The following is a 27,356-nucleotide window of genomic DNA, read 5'->3' as shown; positions in this document are numbered from 1 at the left end:
GCAGTGAAGGAAAAGAAGAAAGCATATCAAAAGTTCTTGGCAAATAAGTCAGCTTGTACTCTTAGAGAATGCAGAGACAAATGTAAGAAAGCGAAACACTATGTAAAACTAGCTAAATAAAAGTCATGGGAGGACTTTGGTATGAACATAGAATATAAATATCAAGAAGGTGGCAAGATATTCTGGAGGATGTTGAAGAAGCTCAGAAATGGAGGAAAGAGTGCTATAAAAGGAATTATAGATGGTAAAGGTGACATGCAAACAGGAGAAAAAGATATCCTTGAAGTATGGAGCAATTACTTCGAAAACTTAAACTGGAACATGCAGTGATGACAGCACAGTGGTAAAAAGCACTGACCAGGCATGCAATCAGGAATACATATCCATACTTGAAGTAGAAAAAGCCATCAAAGCCTGAAATGTGGAAAGACAAAAGGAATAGATGATATTCAACCAGAAATGCTCAAGAATGAAGTTATAAAAGTCTTAATGTTCTGCACTGCATAGTTCAGAAGGCCTGGACAGAGGGATGAATTCCAAATGATTTGAATAGAGCTGTATCCATATATAAAAAGGGAAATAAAACTGAATGTGAGAATTACAGAGGTATTTCATTACTGAGTGTTCCTAGTAAGATGTATGCAAGTATACTTAAACAGTTGAGAAGGATTGTGGAAGAGAAGCTGGGTGAAGAACAAGCTGGATTCATTCCAAATAGAGGCTGTCAGGATCTGATTTCACTTTACGACAGATAGTTGAGAAATCATGGGAATATAACAAAGATCTGTATTTAAGTTTTGCAGATGTGGAAAAGGCATATGACAAGGTGCCAAGAGAGAGAAGATTTTCAAAACACTATAGTTATATGGTGTCAATGGGGCATTATATCAAGCAATACTTAGTCTTTATTTGAGTTGTAAGTCAGCAGTTAGAATTGAAGAAAATACAGGAATGTGGTTTAATGTTAAATCTGGTGTCAGACAAGGATGTACATTATACGCCCTCTGTTGTTCATTATCTATGTGGATCACATTATGGAGAAAAGTGGTATTAAACCTGATATCAGATTTGGAGATGTTAATGTCAGCTCTTTGCTTTATGCATATGATGTTATACTTCTAAATAAATCTGCTACAAGTCTGCAAAATTCCCTGACTAAATTGAATAACTATTGTAATAGATATGGTATGAAGGTCAGCAATAAAAAGACAAAGACAATAGTCAGAAACATTCAAAATATGAACTGCATTGTGAGTGGAAAACCTATAGAACAAGTAAAACATTCCAGCTACTTAGGCATGATTTTTAGTGAAGGTGGTAAATTAAATATGGAAATAGACAACAGAATCAACAAAGCTGGTATGGTAGGAAGTCAATTGAATAAATTGCTGTGGAATAAGAGAGAAATTAGTCGGAACACTTAATTAGCTGTGTACAAACCAGTTTTAACTTATTGATCTGAGAGCTAGGTCAGAAGTAAAACACTTGACCAAGACTAGAAACTGCAGATATTAGAGTCCTGAGAAAGATTAGAGGCATGAGCAGATGGCATCATTGGTAATATCATATTAAAAACGAGGATATTAGGAAAGAACTTGACATTATCAGCATCCAGGAATGCGTTAGCAGAGCTGATCTCGGGTGATATGGTCACTTAAACAGAATGGGAGAGGAAAGATTAGCAAAACAAGTGTTCTCTGCCAGGTTGGCAGGAAAACGACCCAGAGGAAGACCAAGATATAGGTGGATTGATATATATAGTACAAAGTGCCTTAGACGATAGAAATATAAAATCTGGTAATGTTGGTGTCTTGACAAGTAACAGACTGATTTGGAGGAAAATTGTAGATAGGAAATTAGTAATGATGTAAATTTTTCATGTAGTACTATCATATCCTGTACACCCCTTGAGGGTACATGGCAGGAATTTGATGATGATGAAGCAGCAATAAAAAGACAGACTATGAAAACTGGCAGGAACATTGAAAACTCAGCTGCATTCTGAATGGTAAACCATAGGAGATATAAAACATTTCAGCTATTTAGATGCAGTTTTTAATGAAGAATGGCAAATGAAATATGAAAATAATAAGCCTCTACACACGAATGAAAATAAGCAACAGAAGCAAAGTTGGTATTATATAGTAACCATTTGAATTAATTTATAGGGGATTAGTGAGAAATTAGTCAAAAGAAGATAGTGTTTGAATGTTTTAAATCATGGATCTGAGAGTTAGGTTAGAAATTAAACAGTTGATCGAAGACTTGAGACAGCACATGAGAAATCCGAGGGAAAATTAGAAGGCTGAACAGATAGCATCAATGGCAGAGCCATATTAAAAATGAAAATTTCAAGATAGAACTTGACATTGTTAGCATTCAGGAATGTGTGAACAGAGCTGATCTTAGGTGGTCACTTGGAATGGGAAAGGAAAAGTTAGCAAAACAGGTATTTGATTCTAGGATGCCAAGAAGAAGACCAAGGGCTAGGTGAATTGATGCAGTTAGAAGCTCCTCATGAGATCTGACAGTAACATGTTAAATGAGAGTAAAATTGTCACTAAGACATTAGTGTCATATTTTTGTGTTGTACCATCATAGTATCCAGTTCACCTCTTGAGCATATATATATAACATATGACAGTGATCTGAAAAGTTCTCGGCCTAACAACGAGAAAACGAATTTATAATTTCAAAATTATTTTTATTTTTCAACATAATCTCCCTTAAGACTAATACATTTATTCCATCGATGCTCCAGTGCCATTATCCTGTTCCTGTAGTGGTTCTCAGTAAGATCTGCAAAATACCCCTCTACAGCTGCAATCACTTCTTGATTCGAAGAAAGACACTAACAACTGAGGAAGAGTTTTAGTTTGGGGAAGAGATAGAAGTCAGAGGGAGCCAAATCTGGGGAATATGGTGGATGTTCCAACAATTCATCGTGCAGATCCCTTAATTTTCCCATTGTCAAAGCACTTTTGTTTTCAGGTGCATTGTCCTGATGAAAGATGATTTTTTTTTCCTTCTGCAAACCAGGTCTTTTCTCACGAATTGTTTTCGGTTAAAAGATCAGAATAATATTCCCTGGTTATTGTTTTACCCTTTTCATGATAATTAATAAACAAAATGCATTTTAGCACATCCCACAACACTGATGTCATGACCTTTCCTGCTGATGGAACCGACTTTGTCTTCTTCTTTGGCACTGAACGACCGACTTCTGTCCACTGTTTTGATTCTGATGTAATGGTGAATCCAAGTCTCATCCATACTAATAAATCGACGCACAAAATCAGTTTTATTCTTGTTAAAATGCACTGTTCAGAGATTTTCATGCGAGTGTATTTTTGATCTGCTGTGAGCAAGTGTGGCTCCCATCTTGTGCAAAGCTTTTTCATATGCAATTCTTCGTGCAAAATATATCCTAATCCTACATGTTCTTTTGAAATGCCTATAGTCTCAGCAATTTAATGCACTTTGACTCGGCAGTCATCTAATACCATATCGTGCACTTGATCAATGATTTCTGGTGTTGTTACACTTTTTGGACGTCCTTCACGTGGATCATCTTCAAGGCTGGTTTTAACCTTTAAACTCATTTAAAGGTTAAAACTCGACATCCCATTTCTTAATTGTCATAAACGAAGTAGAAGAATGCCCATAAACTTTTATGAACTTCGAATGAATTTCTTTTGGTGTTAAACTTCTTTTACAAAGAATTTTATAATCTCACAATACTCAATTTTATCCATTTGAAGGGATACAGACAACACTTTTGCTTCAGACAGCTGTATAAAACAAACTACTTGATATAATATAATATAATACTTGATAGAATGACTTGCAATTTCACATGGATGCTTAAGACCGATGTATCAACTTAAAAAAAAAAAAAACTCTTGCTGATAGTTTTGCCATCTATGGTCGAGGCCGAGAACTTTTCAGACCACCCTCGTATGTGTGTATGTATATATATGAAGAATTTGATGATGACATTAAATAAATTACAGCTTCCAAGTAAAGAACTAGTGATGCTGTTCTTAGATGGTGTAACTACTGTTACACCATCTAAGAACATCACCCAAGTAGAGGTGGAATACATGTAAGTCGACATGGACCCACCTTTCTGTACTTTTCCAATTCAGATTTCTGCCTTTCAATTTATACATGATATTTTTTTTTCTGGTATGTACCTTCAAGAGGTGCACCATCTATCATGATAGCCATACATACACATCATTTTATGACTAATTTCTTATCAGTAACTTTTTTTTTTTCAGAGTGATGTATTATTTGTCTAATTTTATCAGGTTTTACAATCTTCTAAAGAGGAATCTGCATCAGTTCATCTACATCTTTCTTCCTGAGCCTTTCCTGACAATTTTGCTTTAAACACTTGTTTTGCTCATTTTTAATTTTCTATTCCATTTGATTGACTATACCATCTTAGTTTAGTTCTGCTTTCACATTTTTGGATATTAATAATGTCAACTTATTTTCTGATGTGTTTAGTTTTTACGATAATTCTTCCATAAATGCTATCTTTTCACTCTTCTGATTTTCCAAGAACTCGCATATCTGTATCTGCAGTTGATGCTTTCTGTGATCTGTAATCATTGATCAACTGTTTCATTTTAATCCAACTCAGATACATATGCTGAAATTGGTTTAGACATTGTCTTGTATACTGCTTATTTAATATTTTGGCTAATTTCCCTCTTATTCCATATAAAGTTATTCACCTTACCATACCAACTTTACTTATTTGATTATCTATTTCAATATTTGATTTCAAATCTTCATTGAAATTTTTTCCTAAACTGCTAAAATATGTAGCCTGATTTTTAGGTTCATTACTGAGAATGCATGTGGGTGTTTTCTGTTTCTCTGCATATTTTCATACTTCAAAACATTTTTTATTGCTGGTTTCCTACCAAATTTGTGACAGCAAGTATTAATTTGATAACTCTAAAGATTTGAGCAGATATTATTAAGACAATACCACCTGCATAGAGTAAAGAACTATGCTTAATATTTCCTATAATGATCCATATAAATTTAAAGTAATAGTAAAGATAATGTGCAACTGTAACTTACACTTGATTTAACACCAAAAACTTCCCTTTTTTTTTTTTTTTTTTTTTAATTCTATTACTGTATGAGGTCCAATTTACACCATGACAAGCATTCCAGATTTAGTGTTTTAAACAGTTTCTTTTGGCACCTTATCATACACTTTAACCAGGAAGCTTAAATAGAAATTCTTCTATTCCCATGATTTATTGACTGTTTGTCTGAAAGTAAAAATCAGGTCATCACATACCCTATTTAGCTTAAACCCAACTTGCTTTTTCTGCAGGTTTTCCTTCAACTATCTCTCTCTTAATTTTTTTCTCAGGATGCTTACATAAACCTCTTCTGGAACACTCAGCAAGGAAATACAACTATTTAATTTCCATATTGGTTATTTTCATTTTATGTATTGGTATAATGAAATTACTCCAATCATCTGGGATTTAGCAATATGGCCAAACCTTCTGGTTTGTATTGTGGACACTAAAACTTTTATACTATCATATTTCATTTTATGTTGAAAATTGTCTTCCCCAATGCCTTTCCACATTTCAAGATTCTGATAACTTTATCTGCCTCGAGTATTAATGTGTGCTTGATTTTATTCCTCTTGATAGTTTCTACCATGGTGCTATTGTTTGTAACTCCATTTAATAATTTTTCAAAATATTTACTCCACACATATAGAATATTTCTACTTGGTATTTTCTTTTCTCCATTCTAAGCCTCTAATATATTTTAACATCTTTGTGATATATTATCATCTATATTCCTTTTAGAATATTCCCATAACAACATGCTGACATGTTAGCCAGAACTTTCTATTTCATCCTTTCATAGACTGCTGCTTTAACTTTCTTTATCGACTACAGTTTTTACTTTTCTGTCCTTGCAGATATCTTTATCACACATTTCCCTTATTTGAGTCACGGAATGTTTTCTTCAGAATCTTTGAAATGAACATTTAGTTCTTCTTTTCTGACTCTTTTTAAATTTTTCTCCAGAAATATTTGTATACTTCAGTCTTCAGTTCACATCTGAATTGAAATCTATTCAGATTTTATCCTTTTCAGAACTTAATGGTATACTCATTTTTATTCTGCCGAACCTTAGGTGGTAATCATTTTCAAATATCTCATGATATAAATATCTGTACATATTTATATCATGAACCAATCGGAATTATCAACATTAACGTGACTATGATACTTATCTTATTTTGTGAGTGCTCTTCATGTGAATATATGCACATTTTTATGGTATTAGTAATTTCTAATCCATGTCCTGAGCAGAACTTCAGAAGGTGCTTACTATTATTACTTTGCTTTTTTTCCATTTCAGAACATTTCTATTTATTCAGGATTCATTTCCTGCTCTTCTGTTTAAGTCTTCAGCAAGAACTGATTTTTCTTTTTTTGTTAGCTGCTCTCTCTCTCTAATCATTCAGCTGTTCTCTCTCTAATCATAGAAGGTTCTAGCAGGAATAAGAGAAATTCCTTCTCTTATTCCTGCTAGAACCTTCTATGGTACCATAGTCACAAATAAGTCATGCTGTTCAGTTTCTTTTTTGAGATTTGCTCACTTGACCATGATTAAATTTAAGAAATGTTATGTTTTTGTGCTAAATACTATAGCTAATTCCTCCTTTCCCCAATAACTTCTACCTGAAAAAAAAAAAGTTATATAATTGATTTAGAAAAATTATTTTTTGAAGAAAAAAGTAGGTGAGTTAAGCATAAAAAAATTATAACTTATCTCTTAAAATTGATTTCTTTAGACCAGTTATCTCACCTTTTGGCATTGAACATGGATATACAAATGTAATGGTAATTGTGTATATGTTTCAGGAGGCGACCTCCAAACCTAACGCCACCCAGTGAAAATGGCAACTATTCACCTTCAAGTACACAACCAAGTGGTTCACCAGTGCAGGTAATTATTATTATTATTATTACCAGAGACCTCCTGGGAGTGAGAGACTCATTGAGTATGGACACATTACCCCCACACCAGCTGCCATACTTTTTCTTGTATTCATTCACTTTCCCACTTTGGCCACATTCATTGGCAAGTCACTACAACTACACTTTTGCTCTGAGAGCAAAATTTAGCTCTCACCTCTTTCTTGACTGCATTCATTCTCAACTTCCTTGGAGGGTCCCTCTCCCCACCCTCCATAAAATGAAAAATTCCATCTATTGGTATCCTATATGATCTTTTCAAAAGTTTCTAAGTCTCTATCACGTCATCCTCTCCTTCTCTTGTCTGCAGTCCACAAATTCTTAATTTGTCCTCATAATCCTGATATCTTTAACACACTCTTTTGCATCCTCACTACAATAGTCCAGGTAAAGTCATATCAAGGAACTTGTAAAGAAGCAGAATAACCTCTTACTAAAACCCCAAGATCCCTAGCCTGATCAATTTCTTCTAGTATAATCCCATTAACATAATGGCATTGGATATCTCATCACATCAAAGTGCATGATTTTACATTTACTAATATTGAACTGACAGCCATTTTCATCTGCACATGATGCTTATTCAAATAATTCTGCAAGTGCCACATATCATTTGCATTCCTGATACCCTGCCTGTCTTTCCATCATCAGCAAATAGCTGTATGTCTCTTGTCAAATCCTCACTTTGATTAATTTGAAGATTGATTAATAATTGATCAGTTTTTGTTCCATTGTATTGTATTCTTTAAGTAACTTTAGTTACTTTAATATATATAGAACCAAAACAGAATATCGGATTTTTTTCTTTCTTCTTGAATAAATAACAATTCTCAAGTAGAATAATGAATGGTGCTCTAATTTAAATTCGGAAACAAAGAATCACAATGATAAAATCATTAATGTAGAGTGTGAGGCAAATTTTTACTCCCAAATGAAACATAAAACACTTCATTTGTTTGTTTCCCACCCACAAAAGGTTGCAAACATGGAACTCTCTTTCAATCCCCTTCAGGCCTTCAATAAACAAAGTAGCAGTCTCACACTAGGCAATGAAAATTTATCTCCCATTTAAAATCACAATATGTTCTTTATAGGAAATATGACTTGTTACAAATAATCTTTACAATTTGAACATTCATTACAAAAATTATGGAACAGGAATGTAACTAGGCTATTTTGAAGAACTATCAAAGTTAATCTGAGCATTAATTCTTACTCTGCTGTTGTCATGAGGGTAAGTGAAATCTCTTGCCACACATAGCAAGTTTTTGTGCATTAAGTAATGCCTAGACTAATTCTTTTCTTCTTTCAGTTCATCAGTCTTAGTTGACATCACTGGGACATGCAGTGATTCCATATTCCCAAGTATAGTTCGTCCACCGATTAGAGATCCTTCGACACTTCTGGACATGTCAGAAAAAGGAGAATCCATTCCGATAATAGGGTAATCAGTCCATATTGTGGGATGAGTTGTTTATTATTACAGGTCGGAAAATTAACTTCTCTTTTATGATTATTGTAGTTAACTATGCTGCTTGTATAACAGTTGGAAAATTTTACCTATAAAGCACGTGCTTTCGCGTGTTGGTGACCAATTCGTACTTCTTTCATTTCTTTTCCCCTTCAGCACAAATCGACTATTCTTGGCAAGATGCCAAGCAGAGACCTACAAACGGTGGGCGAACTATACATGGGACCATTACCATTTCATACACTTACTACAAGTAATCTACCAATCATAACTTCTTGCTGAGAAAGCTAGACATCAGTTGTAATGGAGCAGGACTTCATCTTTTTGTAGCAGAAATGTATGTTGCCATGATCTTCTTGACATTGGGTATTAACTATATCTAGAGGATATCCATATACAATAATCCTTTTTTTTTTTTTTTAAAAAAAAAAAGGGGGGAGATGGTAATATATACAATATTTACACAGTGCAACAAAATGCGTTGTAATATGGACTGTCTCTGTCCTGTCGAATTGTTGCTTGGGGTTTCCAGAACCCCCAAGATTAATGACTGTCAACAGAATCCTCATATAATATCTTCATAACTTCCAAAAGTAGAATTCCTTACCTCACTGTTAGGTTTGATTTTCTGCATCACTGGCATTACATCTGCATCTGACATTGCGTTTTTATTATTATTATTTCTCAGTCATTTTTATATGATTTTCTCTTCATCTACAGTGCTTGATTGATTGCATTATTGGCTTTTTTTAAGGATGTTCTGAAGAATGCTAACGAGCTCAGTCTACACCATTGAAGATTTTTTTAATATTAATCCTACATGGAAAGTCAAAACCTCTACCATAGTGGTGCCATGTGTAGATGACTGCATAAGACGAAAGAAGTAATCCATTAAGAATGGTAATGAAATATGCTTAAGACATTGGTTTCAGAAGATGAAGCTTATGTCATTTGAATACTACAAGGTTTTCTTGAATGAAGAAAAGGAGTGGAGAGTACTGTCATTGGCAAAGATATGGATAGGATTGGAAGATGGAGAGGAGAAGGTCATTGATCTATAGAAGGAAGAATGTAGACGAGGTACAGAATTTTGGGATACCCCAGCATAGATAAATCTGATTTGAAAACGCCATCCATCATGACATACAGTGAACAGCCAAGAAGAAACTAACAATATAATCACAAAGGGTAGTAGGGAGATCATAAGATGGTTGCTTTAAGAAGACCTCGATGACAGGTATAATCAAATGCATTTTAAATATCAAGCATGATAATGTGGGTTTCTCCAGATCTTTCCATGATCAGTGCAAAGTTGAGTAAGGATAGTGAGGAGCCTGCCATCTACAACCTCCATGGTGGATCCATGTTGGTGATCACTTATTAACTGCTGGATCTCTGTGTGATGAAAAAGTGTGTTGTTGTTGGTGATGACCCTCTCTATCACTTTAGAGAAAATTGAGATGAAGACAATGAGATGATAATTTAATGTCTGACTGAAGGTTGGATAATGACTTGTTCCCCTTTGTTTTTTTATGTTTGGCCCATACACAAAAAGTTGGTTGGTCAACCTATAGTATGTTAGTATACCATGCATGGGAGGAGATTTCAAAAAGGAGAACTTCTTTGCATTAGATTTAAAGACTTGTGCATCATATTCTTTGGGAAATACATAGGAAGGGAAGTTGTTCCAGAATACAGCAGCAGCAGGAATGAAAGAGGACAAAGAAAAACTTGTTCTGTGAGCTTGAAGTAGACTGTGAAGGGGAATTTGGTGACAGCTGTACACATTTAAATATTTTCACTGGTAAAGAGAGGGCTGGGAGATTACTGATGATAGTGCTGATGAACATTTGGATGAACAGACTTGACTAATTAGTTGAGTACCTTCAAGGTAGCATAGAAGTTTAGTGTTGGTGGTTCTCTCCATTACTTGGAGAGGATTGATATGAGAGAGAGCAATAATTTGATGGTAAGAATTTATCACTCTTCTTAGGAATGGGTTGTACATGATCTAACTTCCAGGTTGTAGGGTAGATACCAATGGAAAAAGAGAGCATAAAAAGATGACAAAGAACGGGTATTATCAGCACTGAAGTGCTAATCTGCAAGACAGTTGAAGGAATGCTGTCATGACCAGGAGACTTTTTAGGATCTAGTATGAACAGGATTTTTTCTGATGAAAATTTAGAGGAGACATTTTTTGTTGAATGTTTACAGTGTTGAGAGACATTTACCAAAATCATCTGTGTATGCATTTGAGAAAAAAGTATGATGTCGGGAGAGTTTTTTTCCTGTGGCTGACAATGGAATCAAACCATCTGGGTGGGAGTAGTGTTGGTAAAGGTTATGGCCAGTTCCTTTGGTAAAAGACATGGCTGCCATTTGGGCACAATGCAAGTTTTCTATTTTTGATTCTTTGGAAATCAGTTTTCGATGCACTGATTATTTTTTAGCATTTGCTTCAAGCTTTGGTGTAAGCAGTGAGGGAAGTTTCTTGATGATAGCCAGTTATGGTATGCTTAGTTCTTCATTTTTTCAGCCTCGACATATCTTTTGGAGAACCATAGCTCACTTAGTCAATGGCAATTTAGTGTGGAATGGGAAATATATGCTTCCATACCAGCGAGGATTACTTCAGTGATGTGCTCAGTACATAGCTTGGGTCAGAAGGCAGTAATCCAACCAAAGGAATGAGGCATAGAAGTAACACCACTTGGCATTCTTATAATGCCAGGTGACTTTATAAGGAATGGTTATGTGGGTGTTTACTCTGTGGGAAGGAGAGGTAAGCACAAGGTTGTGGTCTGAATTACAACTTTCATAGTGTACTTGGAGGATCACTAATGAGGAAGAAGTCCAGAGTGTTTGGAAAGCAGTTGCGATTATTTGGTACTCGTCATCATCATCATCATCAAATTCCTGCCATATACCCACAAGGGGTGTACAGGATATGATAGTACTACATGAAAAAATTATATCATTACTAACTTCCTATCTACAATTTTCCTCCAAATCAGTCTGTTACTTGTCAAGACTCCAACATTATCAGATCTTATATTTCTATCGTCTAAGGCACTTTGCACCGTATCAATCCACCTATATCTTGGTCTTCCTCTGGATCGTTTTGCTGCCAACCTGGCAGAGAACACTTGTTTTGCTAATCTTTCCTCGCCCATTCTGTTTAGGTGACGATACCACCTGAGATTAGCTCTGCTAACGCATTCCTGGATGCTGACAATGTCAAGTTCTTTCCTAATATCCTCGTTTTTAATATGATATTGCCATTGATGCCATCTGTTCATGCCTATAATCTTTCTCAGGACTCTCATATCTGCGGCCTCTAGTCTTTGGTCAAGTGTTTTACTTCTGACCCAGCTATCAGATCCATAAGTTAAAACTGGTTTTAACTAATTTCTCTCTTATTCCATGTGAATTTATTCAACTGACTTCCCACCATACCAGCTTTGCTGATTCTGTTGTCTATTTCTATATTTAATTTGCCATCTTCAGTAAAAATCGTGCCTAAGTAGCTGAAATGTTTTACTTGTTCTGCAGGTTCTCCATTCACAACACAGTTGACATTTTCAATGATTTTTTTCATTGTCTTTGTCTTTTTATTGCTGACTTTCATACCATATCTATTACAACAGCTATTCAATTTAGTCAGAGAATCTTGCAGACTTGTAGCAGATTTATTTAGAAGTATAACATCATCCGCATAAAGTAAAGAGCTGACATTAACATCTCCAATTTTGATATCATGTTTAATACTACTTTCCTTCATAATGTGATCCATATAGATAATGAATAACAGAGGGGATAATGTACATCCTTGTCTCACACCAGATTTAACATTAAACCACCTTCCTGTACTTCCTTCAATTCTAACTGCTGACTTACAACTCAAATAAAGACTAAGTATTACTTGATATAATGCCCCATTGACACCATATAACTGTAGCGTATTGAATAGCTTCTCTCTTGGCACCTTGTCATATGCCTTTTCCAAATCGACAAAACTTAAATACAGATCTTTGTTATATTCCCATGCTTTCTCGACTATTTGTCGTAAAATGAAAATCTGATCCTGACAGCCTATTTCGCCTGAATCCAGCTTGTTCTTCCACAATTCTTCTCAATCGTTTCTCAAGTATACTTGCATAGATCTTGCCAGGAACACTCAGTAGGGAAATACCTCTGTAATTCTCACATTCAGTTTTATTTCCCTTTTTATATATGGGTACTATGAGAGTTCTACTCCAATCATCGGGAATTCGTCCCTCTATCCAGGCTTTCTGAACTATGCAGTGCAGCCACTGTAAGACTCTTATACCACCATACTTCAGCATTTCTGGTCGAATATCATCTACTCCTGCTGCCTTTCCACATTTTAAGCCTTTGATGGCTTTTTCTACTTCAAGTATGGATATGTATTCCTGACTGCATGCCTGGTCAGTGTTTTTTTATCACTGTGCTGTCATCACTGCTTGTTTCATTTAGCAGTTTTTCAAAGTAATTACTCCATACTTCAAGGATATCTTTTTCTCCAGTTTTCATGCACCTTTATCATCTCTAACTCCTTTTACAGCACTCTTTCCTCCATTCCTAAGCTTCTCCAACAACCTCCAGAATATTTTGCCACCTTCTTGATATTTATTTTCTATATTCTTGCCAAAGTCCTCCCATGACTTTTGTTTAGCTAGTTTTACACAGTGTTTAGCTTTCTTACATTTGTCTCTGTATTCTGTAAGAGTAAAAGCTGACTTATTTGACAGGAACTTTAGATATGCTTTCTTCTTTAACTTCACTGCCTCTTTAACTTCCTGTGTCCACCAGGGAGTTCTGATTTTTCTATCCTTGCAGACAACCTCACCACATGCCTCTCTGGCAGATTCACTCAATGTTTTCTTCAGAGTTTGCCACTGAATCTCCAAGGTTTGATTCCTGTTCTCAAACTCTTTCATTTTTTCTTCAATAATCTTTGTGTATTTTAGTCTACAGTTCACATATGAGAGCTGCTCAACTTTTATTCGCTTTATAACTTTCTTACATGTTATTCTTTTCAATATGAAATTCAATTTTATCCTGCTCAAGACTAAATAGTGATCGCTTCCAATTTCAAAACCTCTTTACACTCTAGTGTCCTGCACCAGGGAGAAAACATCACTATCAACAATAACATAGTCAATGAGACTTTTCTTATTCCTAGCCTCTTCTGTCCATGTGAATTTGTGTACATTTTTATGTTGGAACATGATGTTAGTAATAACCAGTCCATGTCCTGAGCAGAAATCCAACAGATATTTGCCATTGTTATTAGATTTGCTCTTTTCTCCAAATTTTCCCAAAATATTTTTGTATGTCTCACAGTCATTTCCTACTCTGCTATTTAGATCCCCAACAAGGACCAACTTTTCCTTTTTCATTGTGTCAGTTGCTTTTTCTAAAGCCTCAAAAAATTCCTCCACTTCTACCTTAGTAGAACCTTCTGTGGGACCATAGGCACAAATAAGTCTCATTGTCCGGTTCCCCATTCTCATATTTGTCCACATTACTCTACTTGAGACTGACTGCCATTCAAGAAGATTAGCCTCGTATTTAGTGTTGTATACTATGGCTACTCCTTCTTTTCCTTGATTGTCATTGTCTGAATATAACATTTTGTATTTATTGCTCAGAAAGATCTCACCAGTTTTGGTCTTTTTTGTTTCAGTCACCCCTATTATGTCGATCTGGTACTTATCTAATTCCTCAGCTAGCTCCATTTCTTTGCCATTCAGGCTTCTTACGTTGATAGTACCGATCTTTAACTCTGGTGATGTTGAGTTGGGGTTTGTTTTCAGATTTGTTCCAGTAACTGACTTTTCGCTGTTTGCCCTGGTTCCCTGGCGAAAACAACAGGGCCCTTGTTTAACCGGGCGACGCCCCAGCCGGCATGAAATTTTGTCATGTTGTACCATCATTTTTTATTTTGGTTTAACCAATAAGAATACAATTTGGTTGGCTAAATCCCAAATTGCCAGCCCATCCTCGTTCGTTCAGTATCCAAGTAGATACCCAACATGGTGCACCACGAGAAGGTAAGGATTGGACATTAGGTCAGAATCCCTGGTCGGTTCTCCGCATTCCTTTTAAAGGCTATGTGGAGATTTCCTCTCAGTTATACAGCTTTGACCTTTAAGCACCCCTATTTGGTACTCTAGTGTGCAAATTAACAATTTGTGTAAGGTAATTTGTTCTGGCATGTCTTGGTATCTCTGCCTGGTTGGTCTGTGCAGGTTGAGAAAGAAAGCTAGTTAATATCATGAATGCTAAAATCTCTAAGGAAGTAATCAGACTGTTAGGAAATTGGGCTGAAGGACATTGGCATTTAAGAATAGGAAGGTTGAAAAGTTCAGAACTGTTGGTGGCACTGGAAGAGTGATAAAGAGATCATATGAATTTTACAGGATGAGGCAAACAGATTTTCAGCCAAAAAAGACCATAGTCGGGAGATTCTGAGTTTGAATACCACCTCAAGCTATTAGGAACATTAGGTTTCAAAGAGTGACTGCTTGTGAAAGTTGAGATGAGTAATGCTTGGCAAAGCTGAAATTTGGGTTTCTTCCAGGAAAAGCAGGTGAGGTTTTGCAGATGGAAGTGGACATTGTTGAGATTGGAGCTGTGACATATATGTTTATGAAAGTGGATCTGAGGCTCTGTGAGGTTTGTTACTGATCAGAATATGGGTCACACATATTTGCTTTTCAGTACTTGTATTCTGGTCTCCAAGATATGTATTAGAAGCCTTGACACATCTTTTGGAGAACCATGGCTCACTTAGGCAATTGGAATTAGTGTGGAATGGGAAATATATGTTCTATACCAGTGAGGATTACTTCTGTGATGCATGTATATTCTAGTATGGTATTCCTCTTTTGTAGTTGATGTTCCACATTTCATCACTGGTTATCATTTCCCTTCCAGTTGTTGGTGATGTCACTGACCTTGTTCACACTGGTTGAAAGAGAAGAGAGGTTGAGGTTGTTTTTCTCAGCCACAGTTAATTCCGAGGTACCTATCGGTGTATTGCTAGTTACTTTCACCATTGCAAGAAATTTGTTCCATCCCTTCTTTTGTTCATGGTCCCAAAAAAGGTGGCATCTGATAATTTTTCTGGGATTGAAACTGCATTTTTAGTTTGGTGGTGTAGTCCTTCAGCATTTTGTCACTTTTGGTGTGAAAATTTAGGGTGATGGCATTGTCATTTTTATGCTTGGCTTGATTGAGTCATCTACCATTGAAACAACAAGGCTTCGAAGCAGGCTGGCATCATTGGAGAGCGATTTTTGTTGAGGTACTGATCGTGAATCTAGTTCTAGTTTCTGATTCCTCTACTGATTTCATTTTATGAGAAAAAGTGTCATCAGTAGCAAAAAGACACTGTCTCCAAGCATTCGGTGCATTTTTCTAAATTTAGGAGCCATTTTACTAAAGGGATGGACAGTAGAAAGGCTGGTTCAGGTTTGCAAGAAGTTTGCAAGCATGTGACCAGTGGCACCCAAAATTCTACAGAAGACCTTTTTTGTATATGTGACATTTAGTCTGTAGTTGTGACACCCAATAGCATCATTGCATTTGTCAGTGCTGATTGTGTTGTTGTTGTGTTAGCTATGCCTAGAACCCTCTGTCACTGTTGGGTTTTATTGCAGGTGCTTGAATGTGGCCAATATTGAACTGGTAAAAAAGACTGTTCTGGAGCATTTAAAGAGTACTTACAGGTTTCACAGTAATATTTAGCCCTTAAGAAATGCTAATATGGTTTTATGTGGTGAAATTTAAGGAGGAAATTTTTTAAAAATGATAAAACTAGGAGTTCACATTTATGTCAACTTTTTCCAAAGTGTCCACCTGAGATTGGGTGTGTATATGCCAGATGAGTATGACAGCTTGCAGGGGTGATACTGGATGAATGTGCAGTTCTTGTGCTGTAGCTCTTAGTAAAACTGGAAAGATACCATCTGGACTAGGAGACCTATTAGTATCGAGGCTAGTGAGTTGTTTTGTTTTTTTCTTCTGATGGCCTTTTAATGAAAGATCAATGGAGACACTCTGCAGGTAGTTTGTGAAATAGTGCTTTACACTTCCTCGTTCCTAGAACAGAATTTCATATGCTAAATTTATAATACATAATTTCAATTATCATTCCTTTTAGATCAGTAACATGCTTCTGTTTGCACCCAGCTTGCTTTGTAAGGATGTTCTTAGAAAAAAAAAAAGGTCATGTAAAAAATATTATCTAAAATCCTGTAACATTAATAAAAGTTGTGATTTTTCCTAAAGCATTGGCAACATAAATTCTTCATACTATTGTAAAAAATTGAGCTTTTGCAAAATTAAAAAGTTGCTTTTTTTCAGTTGGGATTAATTATATATCTGTTGCATTAATGATATTTAATAGTACATGAATAGCAGTGGAGCTTTTTTATAAGATCATATTTTGCGTCACCGAAGATAATTTAAAATAATTATTTTTCAGCTGTAATTGTTCTTTTTATTTAAAGAATAAACTATGATTATTTTCTCATTTCCCTCCACAATGATTATTTTTTTGAATATTGTTAAATTTCATGTATAGAAATTTAATACTCATATTGTGTTATAAATTGCTTTATATGCTGGCCTGATTGGCTAAGTTGATGTATCATCCTCTCGAAGTAGCAGATTGTGGGTTCACCAATCACAGGCATTGATATTAGTGAATGCCTATAGGTGACGGATGATTTTCATTTCCCATTATGCAACCATCATCCTGTTTATTAGAAGCAAGACCTTAAGTGGTCTAAAAAAATTTGTACCATGTTTAGTCACCAGAGCAGAAAATCTGATATTATCTAACCTTAGCTTGCTCATGATACTTAAGAAAATATGCGATATTTATTGCATTTTGTGAGTGGGATATTCCATAATTCTTCAAATATTTTTAAGAGGACTACCTGTTTAGGGAATACGTTGCTGCTTACAAGTTGGACTATTTAGTACCACACACATACATGAAAAGACAAAGTTTTGTTTTAGCATAGAGATGGTGGTAAATTTGAGCAAGGAAAATATACAGTTTAAGGAAGCTAAAATTATGGGGATTCCTTTTTATTTAAAGAACCTCAGGCTCATCATAATTGAAGATAGAAGCATCAGTAAAAAAAAAAGAGGTGGTTATGCAAAGGAATTATAGATATTTCAGAATAGCTCTAAGATGTTATGGACAAACAATAACCTATGACACTGACTTATTTGTGATCTCCATTACGCTAGCAAATAGTAACAAAGCTTGAGATGTTGTGGTTAACTTGGAATACTGAGACTTTAGAAGTTAGCACTCTAATTTCAGCTTATTTTATCGCAACAGAAAATGCAACAAAAATTGGGAGAATCAGCATTATAGTACTGCATATGCAAAGACAGCTCCTGTAGTCTATTATCTGTGAATAACTTAGTGATCTAAATCAGTTTTTTTTTTTAGAGAGTTATAGTTTGCATTTAACCAAATAGTGTTTTGCTGTAACAATAAATAAAATTTATAAGCCTATAAGTCGATTATTTACTAAGAAGAGGTAAGGTAACTAGTGCCATATATATATAGATTTAGACTTTATTCCTCTCTAATATTGCTAATATAGCAGAATTTTGGCACTCTTTCTGAAATTAATCTCTTTATTATTATTATTATTATTATTATTGCTAGACAGTTTTTATGAAAGTAACTGTCACTTTAAAACAAACTCTTTCTTAACACTAAAGGTACAAATACTTTTCAAAAATTTCAAGGTAGTTGTTAATGAAATAATTATATTTTTGTTATTGTGTATTATGTCCTAATATTTAAATTCTCAGGAGATTTTATTCACTATTTACTTCTAGTCTAGTTAAACAAAATCCATTCATTTTCAGAAAAGAAGCTCCATGGAATATGAAGCTCAGCGTACCAAGAAACAAAGAATATCTCATTATAGCCGCTTAGAAAATAACAGCAATGTGTCATCATCTGGTTCAGGATTGCCACTTTACTCAAAACCTGACTCATCAGTACTTTCAAATGTGAAACCTGACTCTAATGGATTACAGCATAATCCTAGGAAGGATGATACACTTAATCGGCATTTAAGGACCAATGTAACTAATTTAATAAATTCAGAGTACTCCAGTCAGAAGTCTCCTCCTCCTCCACCCCCTCCTCCACCTCCTTTACCCCCTCCTCCTCCTGATAATAGTGTGCAGAAATATTATTTGAACTCTTCTTCAGGAGTTCCAGACAAAAATGCTCATAGCATATCAGTAGAATCTACAATGCGGCCTGCTGACTCTTCCCAGCATTTTGCTGTTAGTCAAGTTTCACCTGACTCGAATACTCACCTTCATATACTTCCTTCAAAGCATGAACTTTACAGTGATAAATTTAGTGGCTTTAATAGTGAAAATCAAAATGGTTATGAAAATAGCCACAGTGGATTAAGTCGTTCAAAAATTAGCTCCACAACAAATGGTAATGGTTCTTGTCATTCATCACCAAATTCTAGCCCAGAAAGTAGGGATAGTATGGATTCCAAAGGTAAGTTTTTTAATTATCAGCATATATAAGCTTGTTAGTCATAAATATGAGAAGTGCAAGATTTTTGTAGATTCTTGATAATGATCAGTTTGTTATATGTGTTTAACATTTAGCTACACTTCTCTCCTCTTTTCAACTATAAACGAGGATCTTATTATACGATTTTAAAGGAAACTTATTGATTATATTATATTTGAGGTAGAAGAAGTGTTAAAAGTCATCATAAAATAAATGTATGGTGATCAAGAAAGTTGTGCTGACTTGATTATTAAATTTAAAAAAGCAGGGTGTAAAGCGGGAGACCTCCATGTAAGAAATGCAGGACCAGGATTTCTGACTCAGTGTCCAATCCAACTTTGTTATGGGGCAACCAATTGTTAAATATCCATCTGGAATACTGAGTGAAGAAGGATGGGCTAGCAGTTTGGGAGTTAACTAACCATATCATATATATTAATAGCTTAAACTACACACAGAATTATACCACATGAACAAATGTCATGATGACTGGGACATTACCTGGACAAAACAGTCAAGAGTTATCTACTGAAACAATCCCTCAAACCCAACAGAATTGAAGCTAGCACTGTCAACCTTATAAACATCAGTGAAAAAGAGGTAGAGCAAGGAAAGTAACTCTAGAAATACCATGTCGGCATAATTGATGTTAACAAAACAAAAGACACTACAATAGGTAAGATATTTCTAAATAATAAGACGCTATATTCAGGCAATAGGAATACGTGCAAGAAAGGAATAAATAGTGTTTAACCATAATTTAAACAGAGACAATTTAAGTAGAGTCCTATGAACAAATTTCACAATCAGAAATTGCACAACAATAGCACAAATAAGTTCTAGTAGGGAAGAAGAGAAATTTCTGAGTCATTAGAGAAGCTATATGGTGTAAAAAAAAGGAAGCACTGGTTCTTGCTGAAGACCTGAACAGCAGGGTAAGAAATGAATCCCAGGCATACAAAAATGTGCAAAAATTTGGAGAGGAGATCAAAGTTAATGGTAAATACCTGCTAGATTTCTCTTCATGATATGACTAACATGGTTTAAGTTTCAGTAAGGAAATACCATGAGTAGACATATTACTAATGGAACGGAGTGAAGTAATAAAGTAGTCATGCTCCAGCATCCTCTTCAAGTACAGAAGAACCTACACGTATACCTATCCCCTATGTACAAGGTGTTAGTGAATGCATAACTAAGGTGCTAAAACCACTAAATATCTGTCTGGCCTCCACATTCCTAATGTCTTCAAAGTACAAGTTCCCACATCTGAGCTATCAGTGTCTACCAGATTTCCTGCTCGTGGGGGTTATCATATTTCAGACAAACAGGAAGATCTGCTCAGGTCTGGTTAGAAGAACACTAGTCGTATATCCAGTACCTTGAACCCGAACAGTCTGGAATTGCAGAACATGCCATCAACACCAGACACAGAGTTAAGTGGAACAAGACAAAAGTCAACCACAAAAGTCGGTTCCTAATGGAACGGCTAAAGAAACATGTGAAACATTACTTCACTCCCCCTAACCTAAACAGATCCAATGGTCCATGTCTTTCCCCCTTGTGGGAGATAATACTTTATAAAGCAGCAAATCTTTCCTAACATATAACTGTATACACATATATATTTTTAATTATTAAAAAAAAATTAAAATTATAATTGAATAATTAAATAAATTTAGGAAATTTAAGCTTAGCTACTTAAGTGGCACTTTGTGAATATAACAGTTGTTTAATTAGCCTTGTACCTGTACTGATGATGCTTGTGATACTCAGGTGAAAATTCTACAAATAAAGAATAATTGACGTGAGTTATTTCCAATATTATAATAGTAACTAACATGATTAATACCATGTCCCAACATAAAGCTAATAAATTCATAGCAAGGACACATGAGAAAAGTGATTGTGTTATTGTTGATGTGTGATTGTGTTACTGTCATCTTCAAACTGGTTTACAATACAAGAATATACAGGGGATTTGTTCTTGGAAGTGATTACCATTTAATGAAGAGCATCGTAAAAAGAAAAAATATGTACAGTTGTCTCTATATTTTATGCATGGGGAGAGAGAAAGAGAGATCAAAATTTTGTGATCAGCAGGTGCCCTCAGAGAATATAGAGAAAAAAAATTGGTAAGAAAATCATTTGTACAAAAGTAGCTAAACAGAAGCCATGGGGAGACTGGTAAGAATATTAAAGATAAATATGTAGATGGGAAAATGTTCTGAAAGATATTGAAAAAAAAAATCTTAAAAAGAAAGAAAGAGTACTGTGAAAAGAATTGCAGAATGGCTTAAAAACTGATGATACTGCATGGGAATCTTCATAGACTCCAAAGACTCATGGTGACAGACCCAGACTATCCATATAATACTTATTGTATCTCTCCATGAATACATTCACCAACAAAGCACTCACAAAAAATTATGGCAACCCATTCTGCTCATGCTTTACTCTCCACGTGAAAAAATCTAGTCCTGAGGCTACTTACCACACCTTACTCAATTTCCAGGAATGATCCCTTGCTTTTTCCCTTATAGTAATTTAGTTTCTATGATATTCCTTCTTTCTTGCCTATCAGTCAACATCTGCAACCCACAAACTCTCACTCTCTCCTCAGACGGAGCATTCCACAGATCTTGGTCACTTGCTTGTAGATCTAAATCCTCTCTAGGACTTCCTCATTCCCAAGAGACCTGGGTAACTAGACCTCTGCACAATAATCCAAATGTGTCCCTATCAAAGCCAAAGCCATATAAAGGGAATGATAACTTCCTCTTGTCTGCATGTTATTGTGTGCTTTGATAATCAAATAATCCTATGAACTACCTTGGACACTTTTGCTGTATATTCCCTCAACTTCAACTTTCTTTCTACTTGACCTGCACCACTTCCAAATCTCTGGCTTCATTCTGGAGCACAGTTCCATCATTGCAGTACCTCATAATCTTTTCATTTCAAAATGCATAACTTTACACTTTTTTCATATTAAACTGGTACTCATTATCTGTTGTCCATACTATCAGCCTATTTAAATCATTCTGCATTGCCTTGATTAACTGTCACACTATCCAGTTCTCATCAACTGAATTCCTTAATATCTGAAACTGCCATAACCTTCGCTATATATTTCTTAGTTTTAACATGTTCACGACGGGATGGTGTTTTGCCCGTTTATCGTTCCAATGGGACTTCTCATTACTGGGCTAACTCGCACAAAGTTTCAACCCCCAATTGAATTTTATTGCTTGTTTGCATGCTGCGTCTGCGATGTGATGTCTTAATGACATCGAAAATTTCAAAAATTGGACAATAGTTTTAGTTAGGTACTGTGTTTGCCAGTGCAATATATGGTTTTACTTGAGTCTATACAGCATAGTTTCTGTGGGTGGGGACATGTGATTTATTAGTTAGTGCCATTTTTATCCCAGTTGTACACTATTTGCACTATTTGTTGAGAAATATATTACACAGACTGCAAATCTTTCTGTACCTTATTCAGTGATACAATAAAACTACTTGCTTTTCTTGCATCTGCAATATAGTGGCTGTTGGGGAAGGCATGTTGTTTACTGTGGGGAACGAGTTATTATCACCCTGATGTGAACGTGTTTAAACTTTTTTTCGTGTGCGAGGTATATGCGAAACTTTTTAATTTCTTTTTTTCATGAAGTAAAATCAGGGGGGTGAGTTATATTCGAGTAAATACAGTATCACTCTCTAGATACTGATTGGTCTAAAATTCATTATTTCCACCTTGCACTCTCTTTTATGGAATGGAACTATTTTGTCATCTTTCTCTAGGAATTTACTAGAATTGAAGCTTAGATGAAACAGCATGCAAAGGAATTGGCAATGTGAATTCCTTTGCACATTCTTGTAAAAACATAGGTGATACCCTATCTAATTGTATGTCCATATTTGCATTGAGATCTACTTCCAATTCATTAACTTTTATTCCCATATCAGTTTTTGCACATCTGTCACTACAGTATCTTTATGATGATAGATCCTTGCAATTTCGGTCACTCAGGCCCTCAATTATTTCATGTTTCTATCACCTACCTTTCATCATCACTCCTTAAGGATCTTTCCATGGTCGTTCTTTTGTTTACTCACTGAATAGTGAAAAGCCTCTGGGATTTCCTTTGGCCTGCTTGGCTAATTTCCTCTCGTAATCTGATTTTTCTCTCCTTAACCAGGCTAGTTACCTTTCTTTCCTGTGCCTTGTACTGTTCTTGTAAGTTTTCTGATCACATTTCTCCTCATATACTCCCCACAACATTATTTTTGCATATCCTGCTTACTCTTGTGCACTGCTAATATGCTTCCCTTACAGATTTTTACACTGTGGAATTGCTTTGAACTGCCTCCTAAGCTTATCCTTATCCACCTACCCCTGTAGTTCCACATACATCTATTCTTAACCAAAACTATAAATTCACACATATGCCACAGTGATTAACTTTTTAATAATATGTAAATATTTCGTCTTAAGTATCATAAGACATTCAGTACAGTTATAAACAACAATAGGAATTATATTAAGAAAACACTGTGTTTTTTGAATGTAAGCATATGCACTAATGTGTTTTTTTTTTAATGTAATTCCTACTGTTGTTTATAATTGTACTGATGATGTCTTATGATACTTAAGATGAAATATTTACATATTATTAAAAAGTTAATTACTGTGGCATACGTGTGAATTTATAGTTATGAATACTCTATATAAGAAATTCTTTACTGAAAATTCCACGTCTGGCAACTTTCCAAGTAAAGACCACACAATTACTCCCCATTTGGAGTCAGTGTTGGCTATCTTGGTTATGGAGAAATCCTCTGGTGCTATATCACCAGATTCAGCACTCTCAAACCCTGAGTCCCCCTCTGTCACATGCTCTTAAAATTATCTCTTAGTAGGAGAATAAATTTCATTTCCTTCTTGCCATGTGAACTTTCCTCCTTCCAATCTGTATCTCTGTAGTTGCAGTCTCCCATCATTGTGCTGACTTGCTGATGCATGTCATCCACATCTTCCCCTTGCACATCCCTGGTCTGGTGTAGCAACCAGTTGTACATTTTGTCCTTTTAATATCTGTCTCACATCAGATAGTCTTCTGAAATGTTGCCATCTACATCTCTTTCTCATTCTCTCCTGTTGACCTTTGCATTTTTGGCTGCAATATACATATCAGTAGTTACTTTACTTTATTTGAGTCAGAAGCAATTAGTACTACTCCTCATCCTCTTCTCTAGCCTTCCCTAAAATAATCCTCACATTTTTATCCCCATAAGCATATCATTGGCTGTGGGAAGTTTTTTTTCCCCCCACTTAGTTATTAATTAAATTAAACTAGCAATGAAATTATTCTTGTTTAATCCTTTATCCAAGTATAAGCAAAGTTTGCACATGAAGTATCTTCACAACTAGGCTACTTGTATATAGAGGTTAATGACTACATTAATTGGTATCCCATAATGCAAAGCTTACCCCCCTCCCCCTTTGGATGTGTGTAGTGCTGTGGGAAGGGCCCCTACCCAAACTGTTTTGACCTTTATTAAGGTTTCATCACAACTAGCTCTAATTGAGAGTATTTTAATAATGAAGTGTCACACTTTTTTACTACTTATATATGGGAATATATGACCTCTGCATTATTTCAACCTTAGTAAATTTTCTGGGTCTGGTGATGAGACCCCAATAAAGGTTGAAACTGGTATGGGCAGTAGTCCTTCCCATAATGCATAGCGTTATACACATCTGAAAGGGACGTGCTTTGCATTATGGAATACTAAGGCAATTAATCTGAAGTCATTAGCCTCCATATATACATGTAGCCTAGTCGTGAAGATACTTCACATGCAAACTTTGTTTGCTTACACACACTTAGATAAAGGAATGACTAAGAATATAATTTCTTGACTAATTTAATTTAAATGATATCATTGGTTGTCAACCAAGTCTCGCTAATGTCTTAGTAAATTTTTGGAAACAACGTTGCACCAATAATGAATACTCTTCTCTCTCTCTTTTTCTGATGCTTTTGGCAGTATTTCCTTAAGGCAATTACTTTTACACCTTGTATTACTATCCCGGTTAATTTTATTACATAAGAGAGGGTTCTGCATTTTGTTGCATAATCTTCCTGTTAGCTCTAGCTTACTTTACACTTCCACACTGTTGTTGATCAGTGTGTACTCAAGACACCTAATTCCAAATCCATTTAAGTGCAATCTTTCAGCTTTCTGTAATACCTTTCATTTATCAAATTCAGTCTGGAGCTCTAGTACACTATACCTTCTGCACAACTTAAAATCAATTTGTTGATTTATTTGCAGTCATGTCTCATCTATGTTGCTGACTTGTGTCATAGTGTGGCCTCTTTACTCTCTCACTGTTTTTGCTTCTGCCAATAACTTTCATATCTTCTCTTATGGTATGTTTTTGCCTTTCAAGTGATTAGTACCTGCCAAAACAATCACTTCTCACTTTATATTTTTGCATCCTCTCAGCCTTACTGATATCATTAAGTTTTGCACAATAGAAACAAGAGTTAGTCATGTTTTCTTTTTTACTCACTTTTCTCACCTTGCCACTATTCTTTTTTCTTACTTCACACTTTCTCTCTCTCTCTCTCTCCTCAGCTCTACTGCTCCTCTGACAGTTCTGTGATTGTTCTAGCACATGCTTTGTCCTGAAGGACTATGTATATTCACTATTTCTTTCATGACACCCTCTTCATTCTCCAGACCTTCTATCACTTCACTTTTTATCAACAATCACCAATACTTTGAAAAATCTCACCAACTACGTTTCACATATTCACTCACCCATCTCAATTTCCTTCCAGGAATTTTTTAACTTTTGAAACAATATATTTCACACACACACACACACCAAATAAAATCTCTCATTAAACTCTCATAATAAAGCCATCTTGACTGGCATTGTTTTATTCTGTATTTGGCTTCAATCTGACATTGTTCTCATATAGTACTCTAGATTTCCTCATCATCATCAAATTCCTGCCATGTACCCTCAAGGGGTGTACAGGATATGATAGTACTACATGAAAAATTTTCATCATTACTAACTTCCTATCTACAATTTTCCTCCAGATCAGTCTGTTACTTGTCAAGACTCCAATATTATCAGATCTTATATTTCTATCGTCTAAGGCACTTTGTACTGTATCATTCCACCTATATCTTGGTCTTCCTCTGGGTCGTTACTTCTGACTCAACTCTCAGATCTATAAGTTAAAACTGGTTTGAACACTGTCTTGTATACAGCTAATTTAGTGTTCCAACTAATTTCTCTCTTATTCCATATGAAATTATTCAATTCACATCCTACTATACCAGCTTTGTTGATTCTGTTGTCTATTTCCATATTTAATTTACCATCTTCACTAAAAATCATGCCTAAGTAGGTGAAATGTTCTACTTGTTCCACAGGTTCTCCATTCACAATGCAGTTGACATTTTCAATGATTCTGCCTATTTTCATTGTCTTTGTCTTTTTATTGCTGACCTTCATACCATATCTATTACAACAGTTATTCAATTTAGTCAAGGAATCTTGTAGACTCGTAGCGGATTTATTTAGAAGTATAACATCATCCGCATATAGCAAAGAGCTGACATTAACATCTCCAATTTTGATATCAGGTTTAATACCACTTTCCTTCATAATGTGATCCATATAGATAATGAATAACAGAGGGGATAATGTACATCCTTGTCTCACACCAGATTTAACATTAAACCATTTTCCTGTACTTTCTTCAATTCTAACTGCTGACTTACAACTCAAATAAAGACAAAGTATTGCTTGATATAAAGACCCATTGACACCATATAACTGTAGCGTATTGAATAGCTTCTCCCTTGGCACCTTATCACATGCCTTTTCCAGATCTACAAAACTCAAATAAAGATCTTTGTTATATTCCGATGATTTCTCCACTATTTGTCGTAAAGTGAAGATCTGATTCTGACAGCCTCTATTTGGCCTGAATCCAGCTTGTTCTTCACCAAGCTTTTCTTCTACAATTTTTCTCAACCGTTTCTCAAGTATACTTGCATATATCTTACCAGGAACACTCAGTAGAGAAATACCTCTGTAATTCTCACATTTAGTTTTATTTCCCTTTTTATATATGGGTACTATGAGAGCTCTACTCCAATCATCAGGAATTCGTCCCTCTGTCCAGGCCTTCTGAACTATGTAGTG

At 35.3% G+C, this 27,356-nt stretch overlaps 1 protein-coding gene across 1 annotated transcript in view; it reads left to right on the top strand.

Annotated features, from left to right (window-relative positions):
• The window catches only part of Su(Tpl) (Suppressor of Triplolethal), a 236,481-nt gene that overhangs the window by 130,346 nt on the left and 78,779 nt on the right, over positions 1-27,356 (top strand). Inside the window, exons 9-10 of the mRNA XM_090394333.1 lie at positions 6,924-7,008; positions 18,439-19,096. Of these exons, the coding sequence (XP_090250459.1) occupies positions 6,924-7,008; positions 18,439-19,096 (743 nt within the window). The remainder of the gene's footprint in view (positions 1-6,923; positions 7,009-18,438; positions 19,097-27,356) is intronic.

This window comes from Typopeltis vanoorti, chromosome 6 (genome assembly GCF_054136105.1).
Source record: "Typopeltis vanoorti isolate ZY-2024b chromosome 6, IOZ_Tvanoo_1.0, whole genome shotgun sequence".
NCBI lineage: Eukaryota > Metazoa > Arthropoda > Arachnida > Uropygi > Thelyphonidae > Typopeltis > Typopeltis vanoorti.
This window is presented reverse-complemented; position numbering and strand designations above follow the sequence as displayed.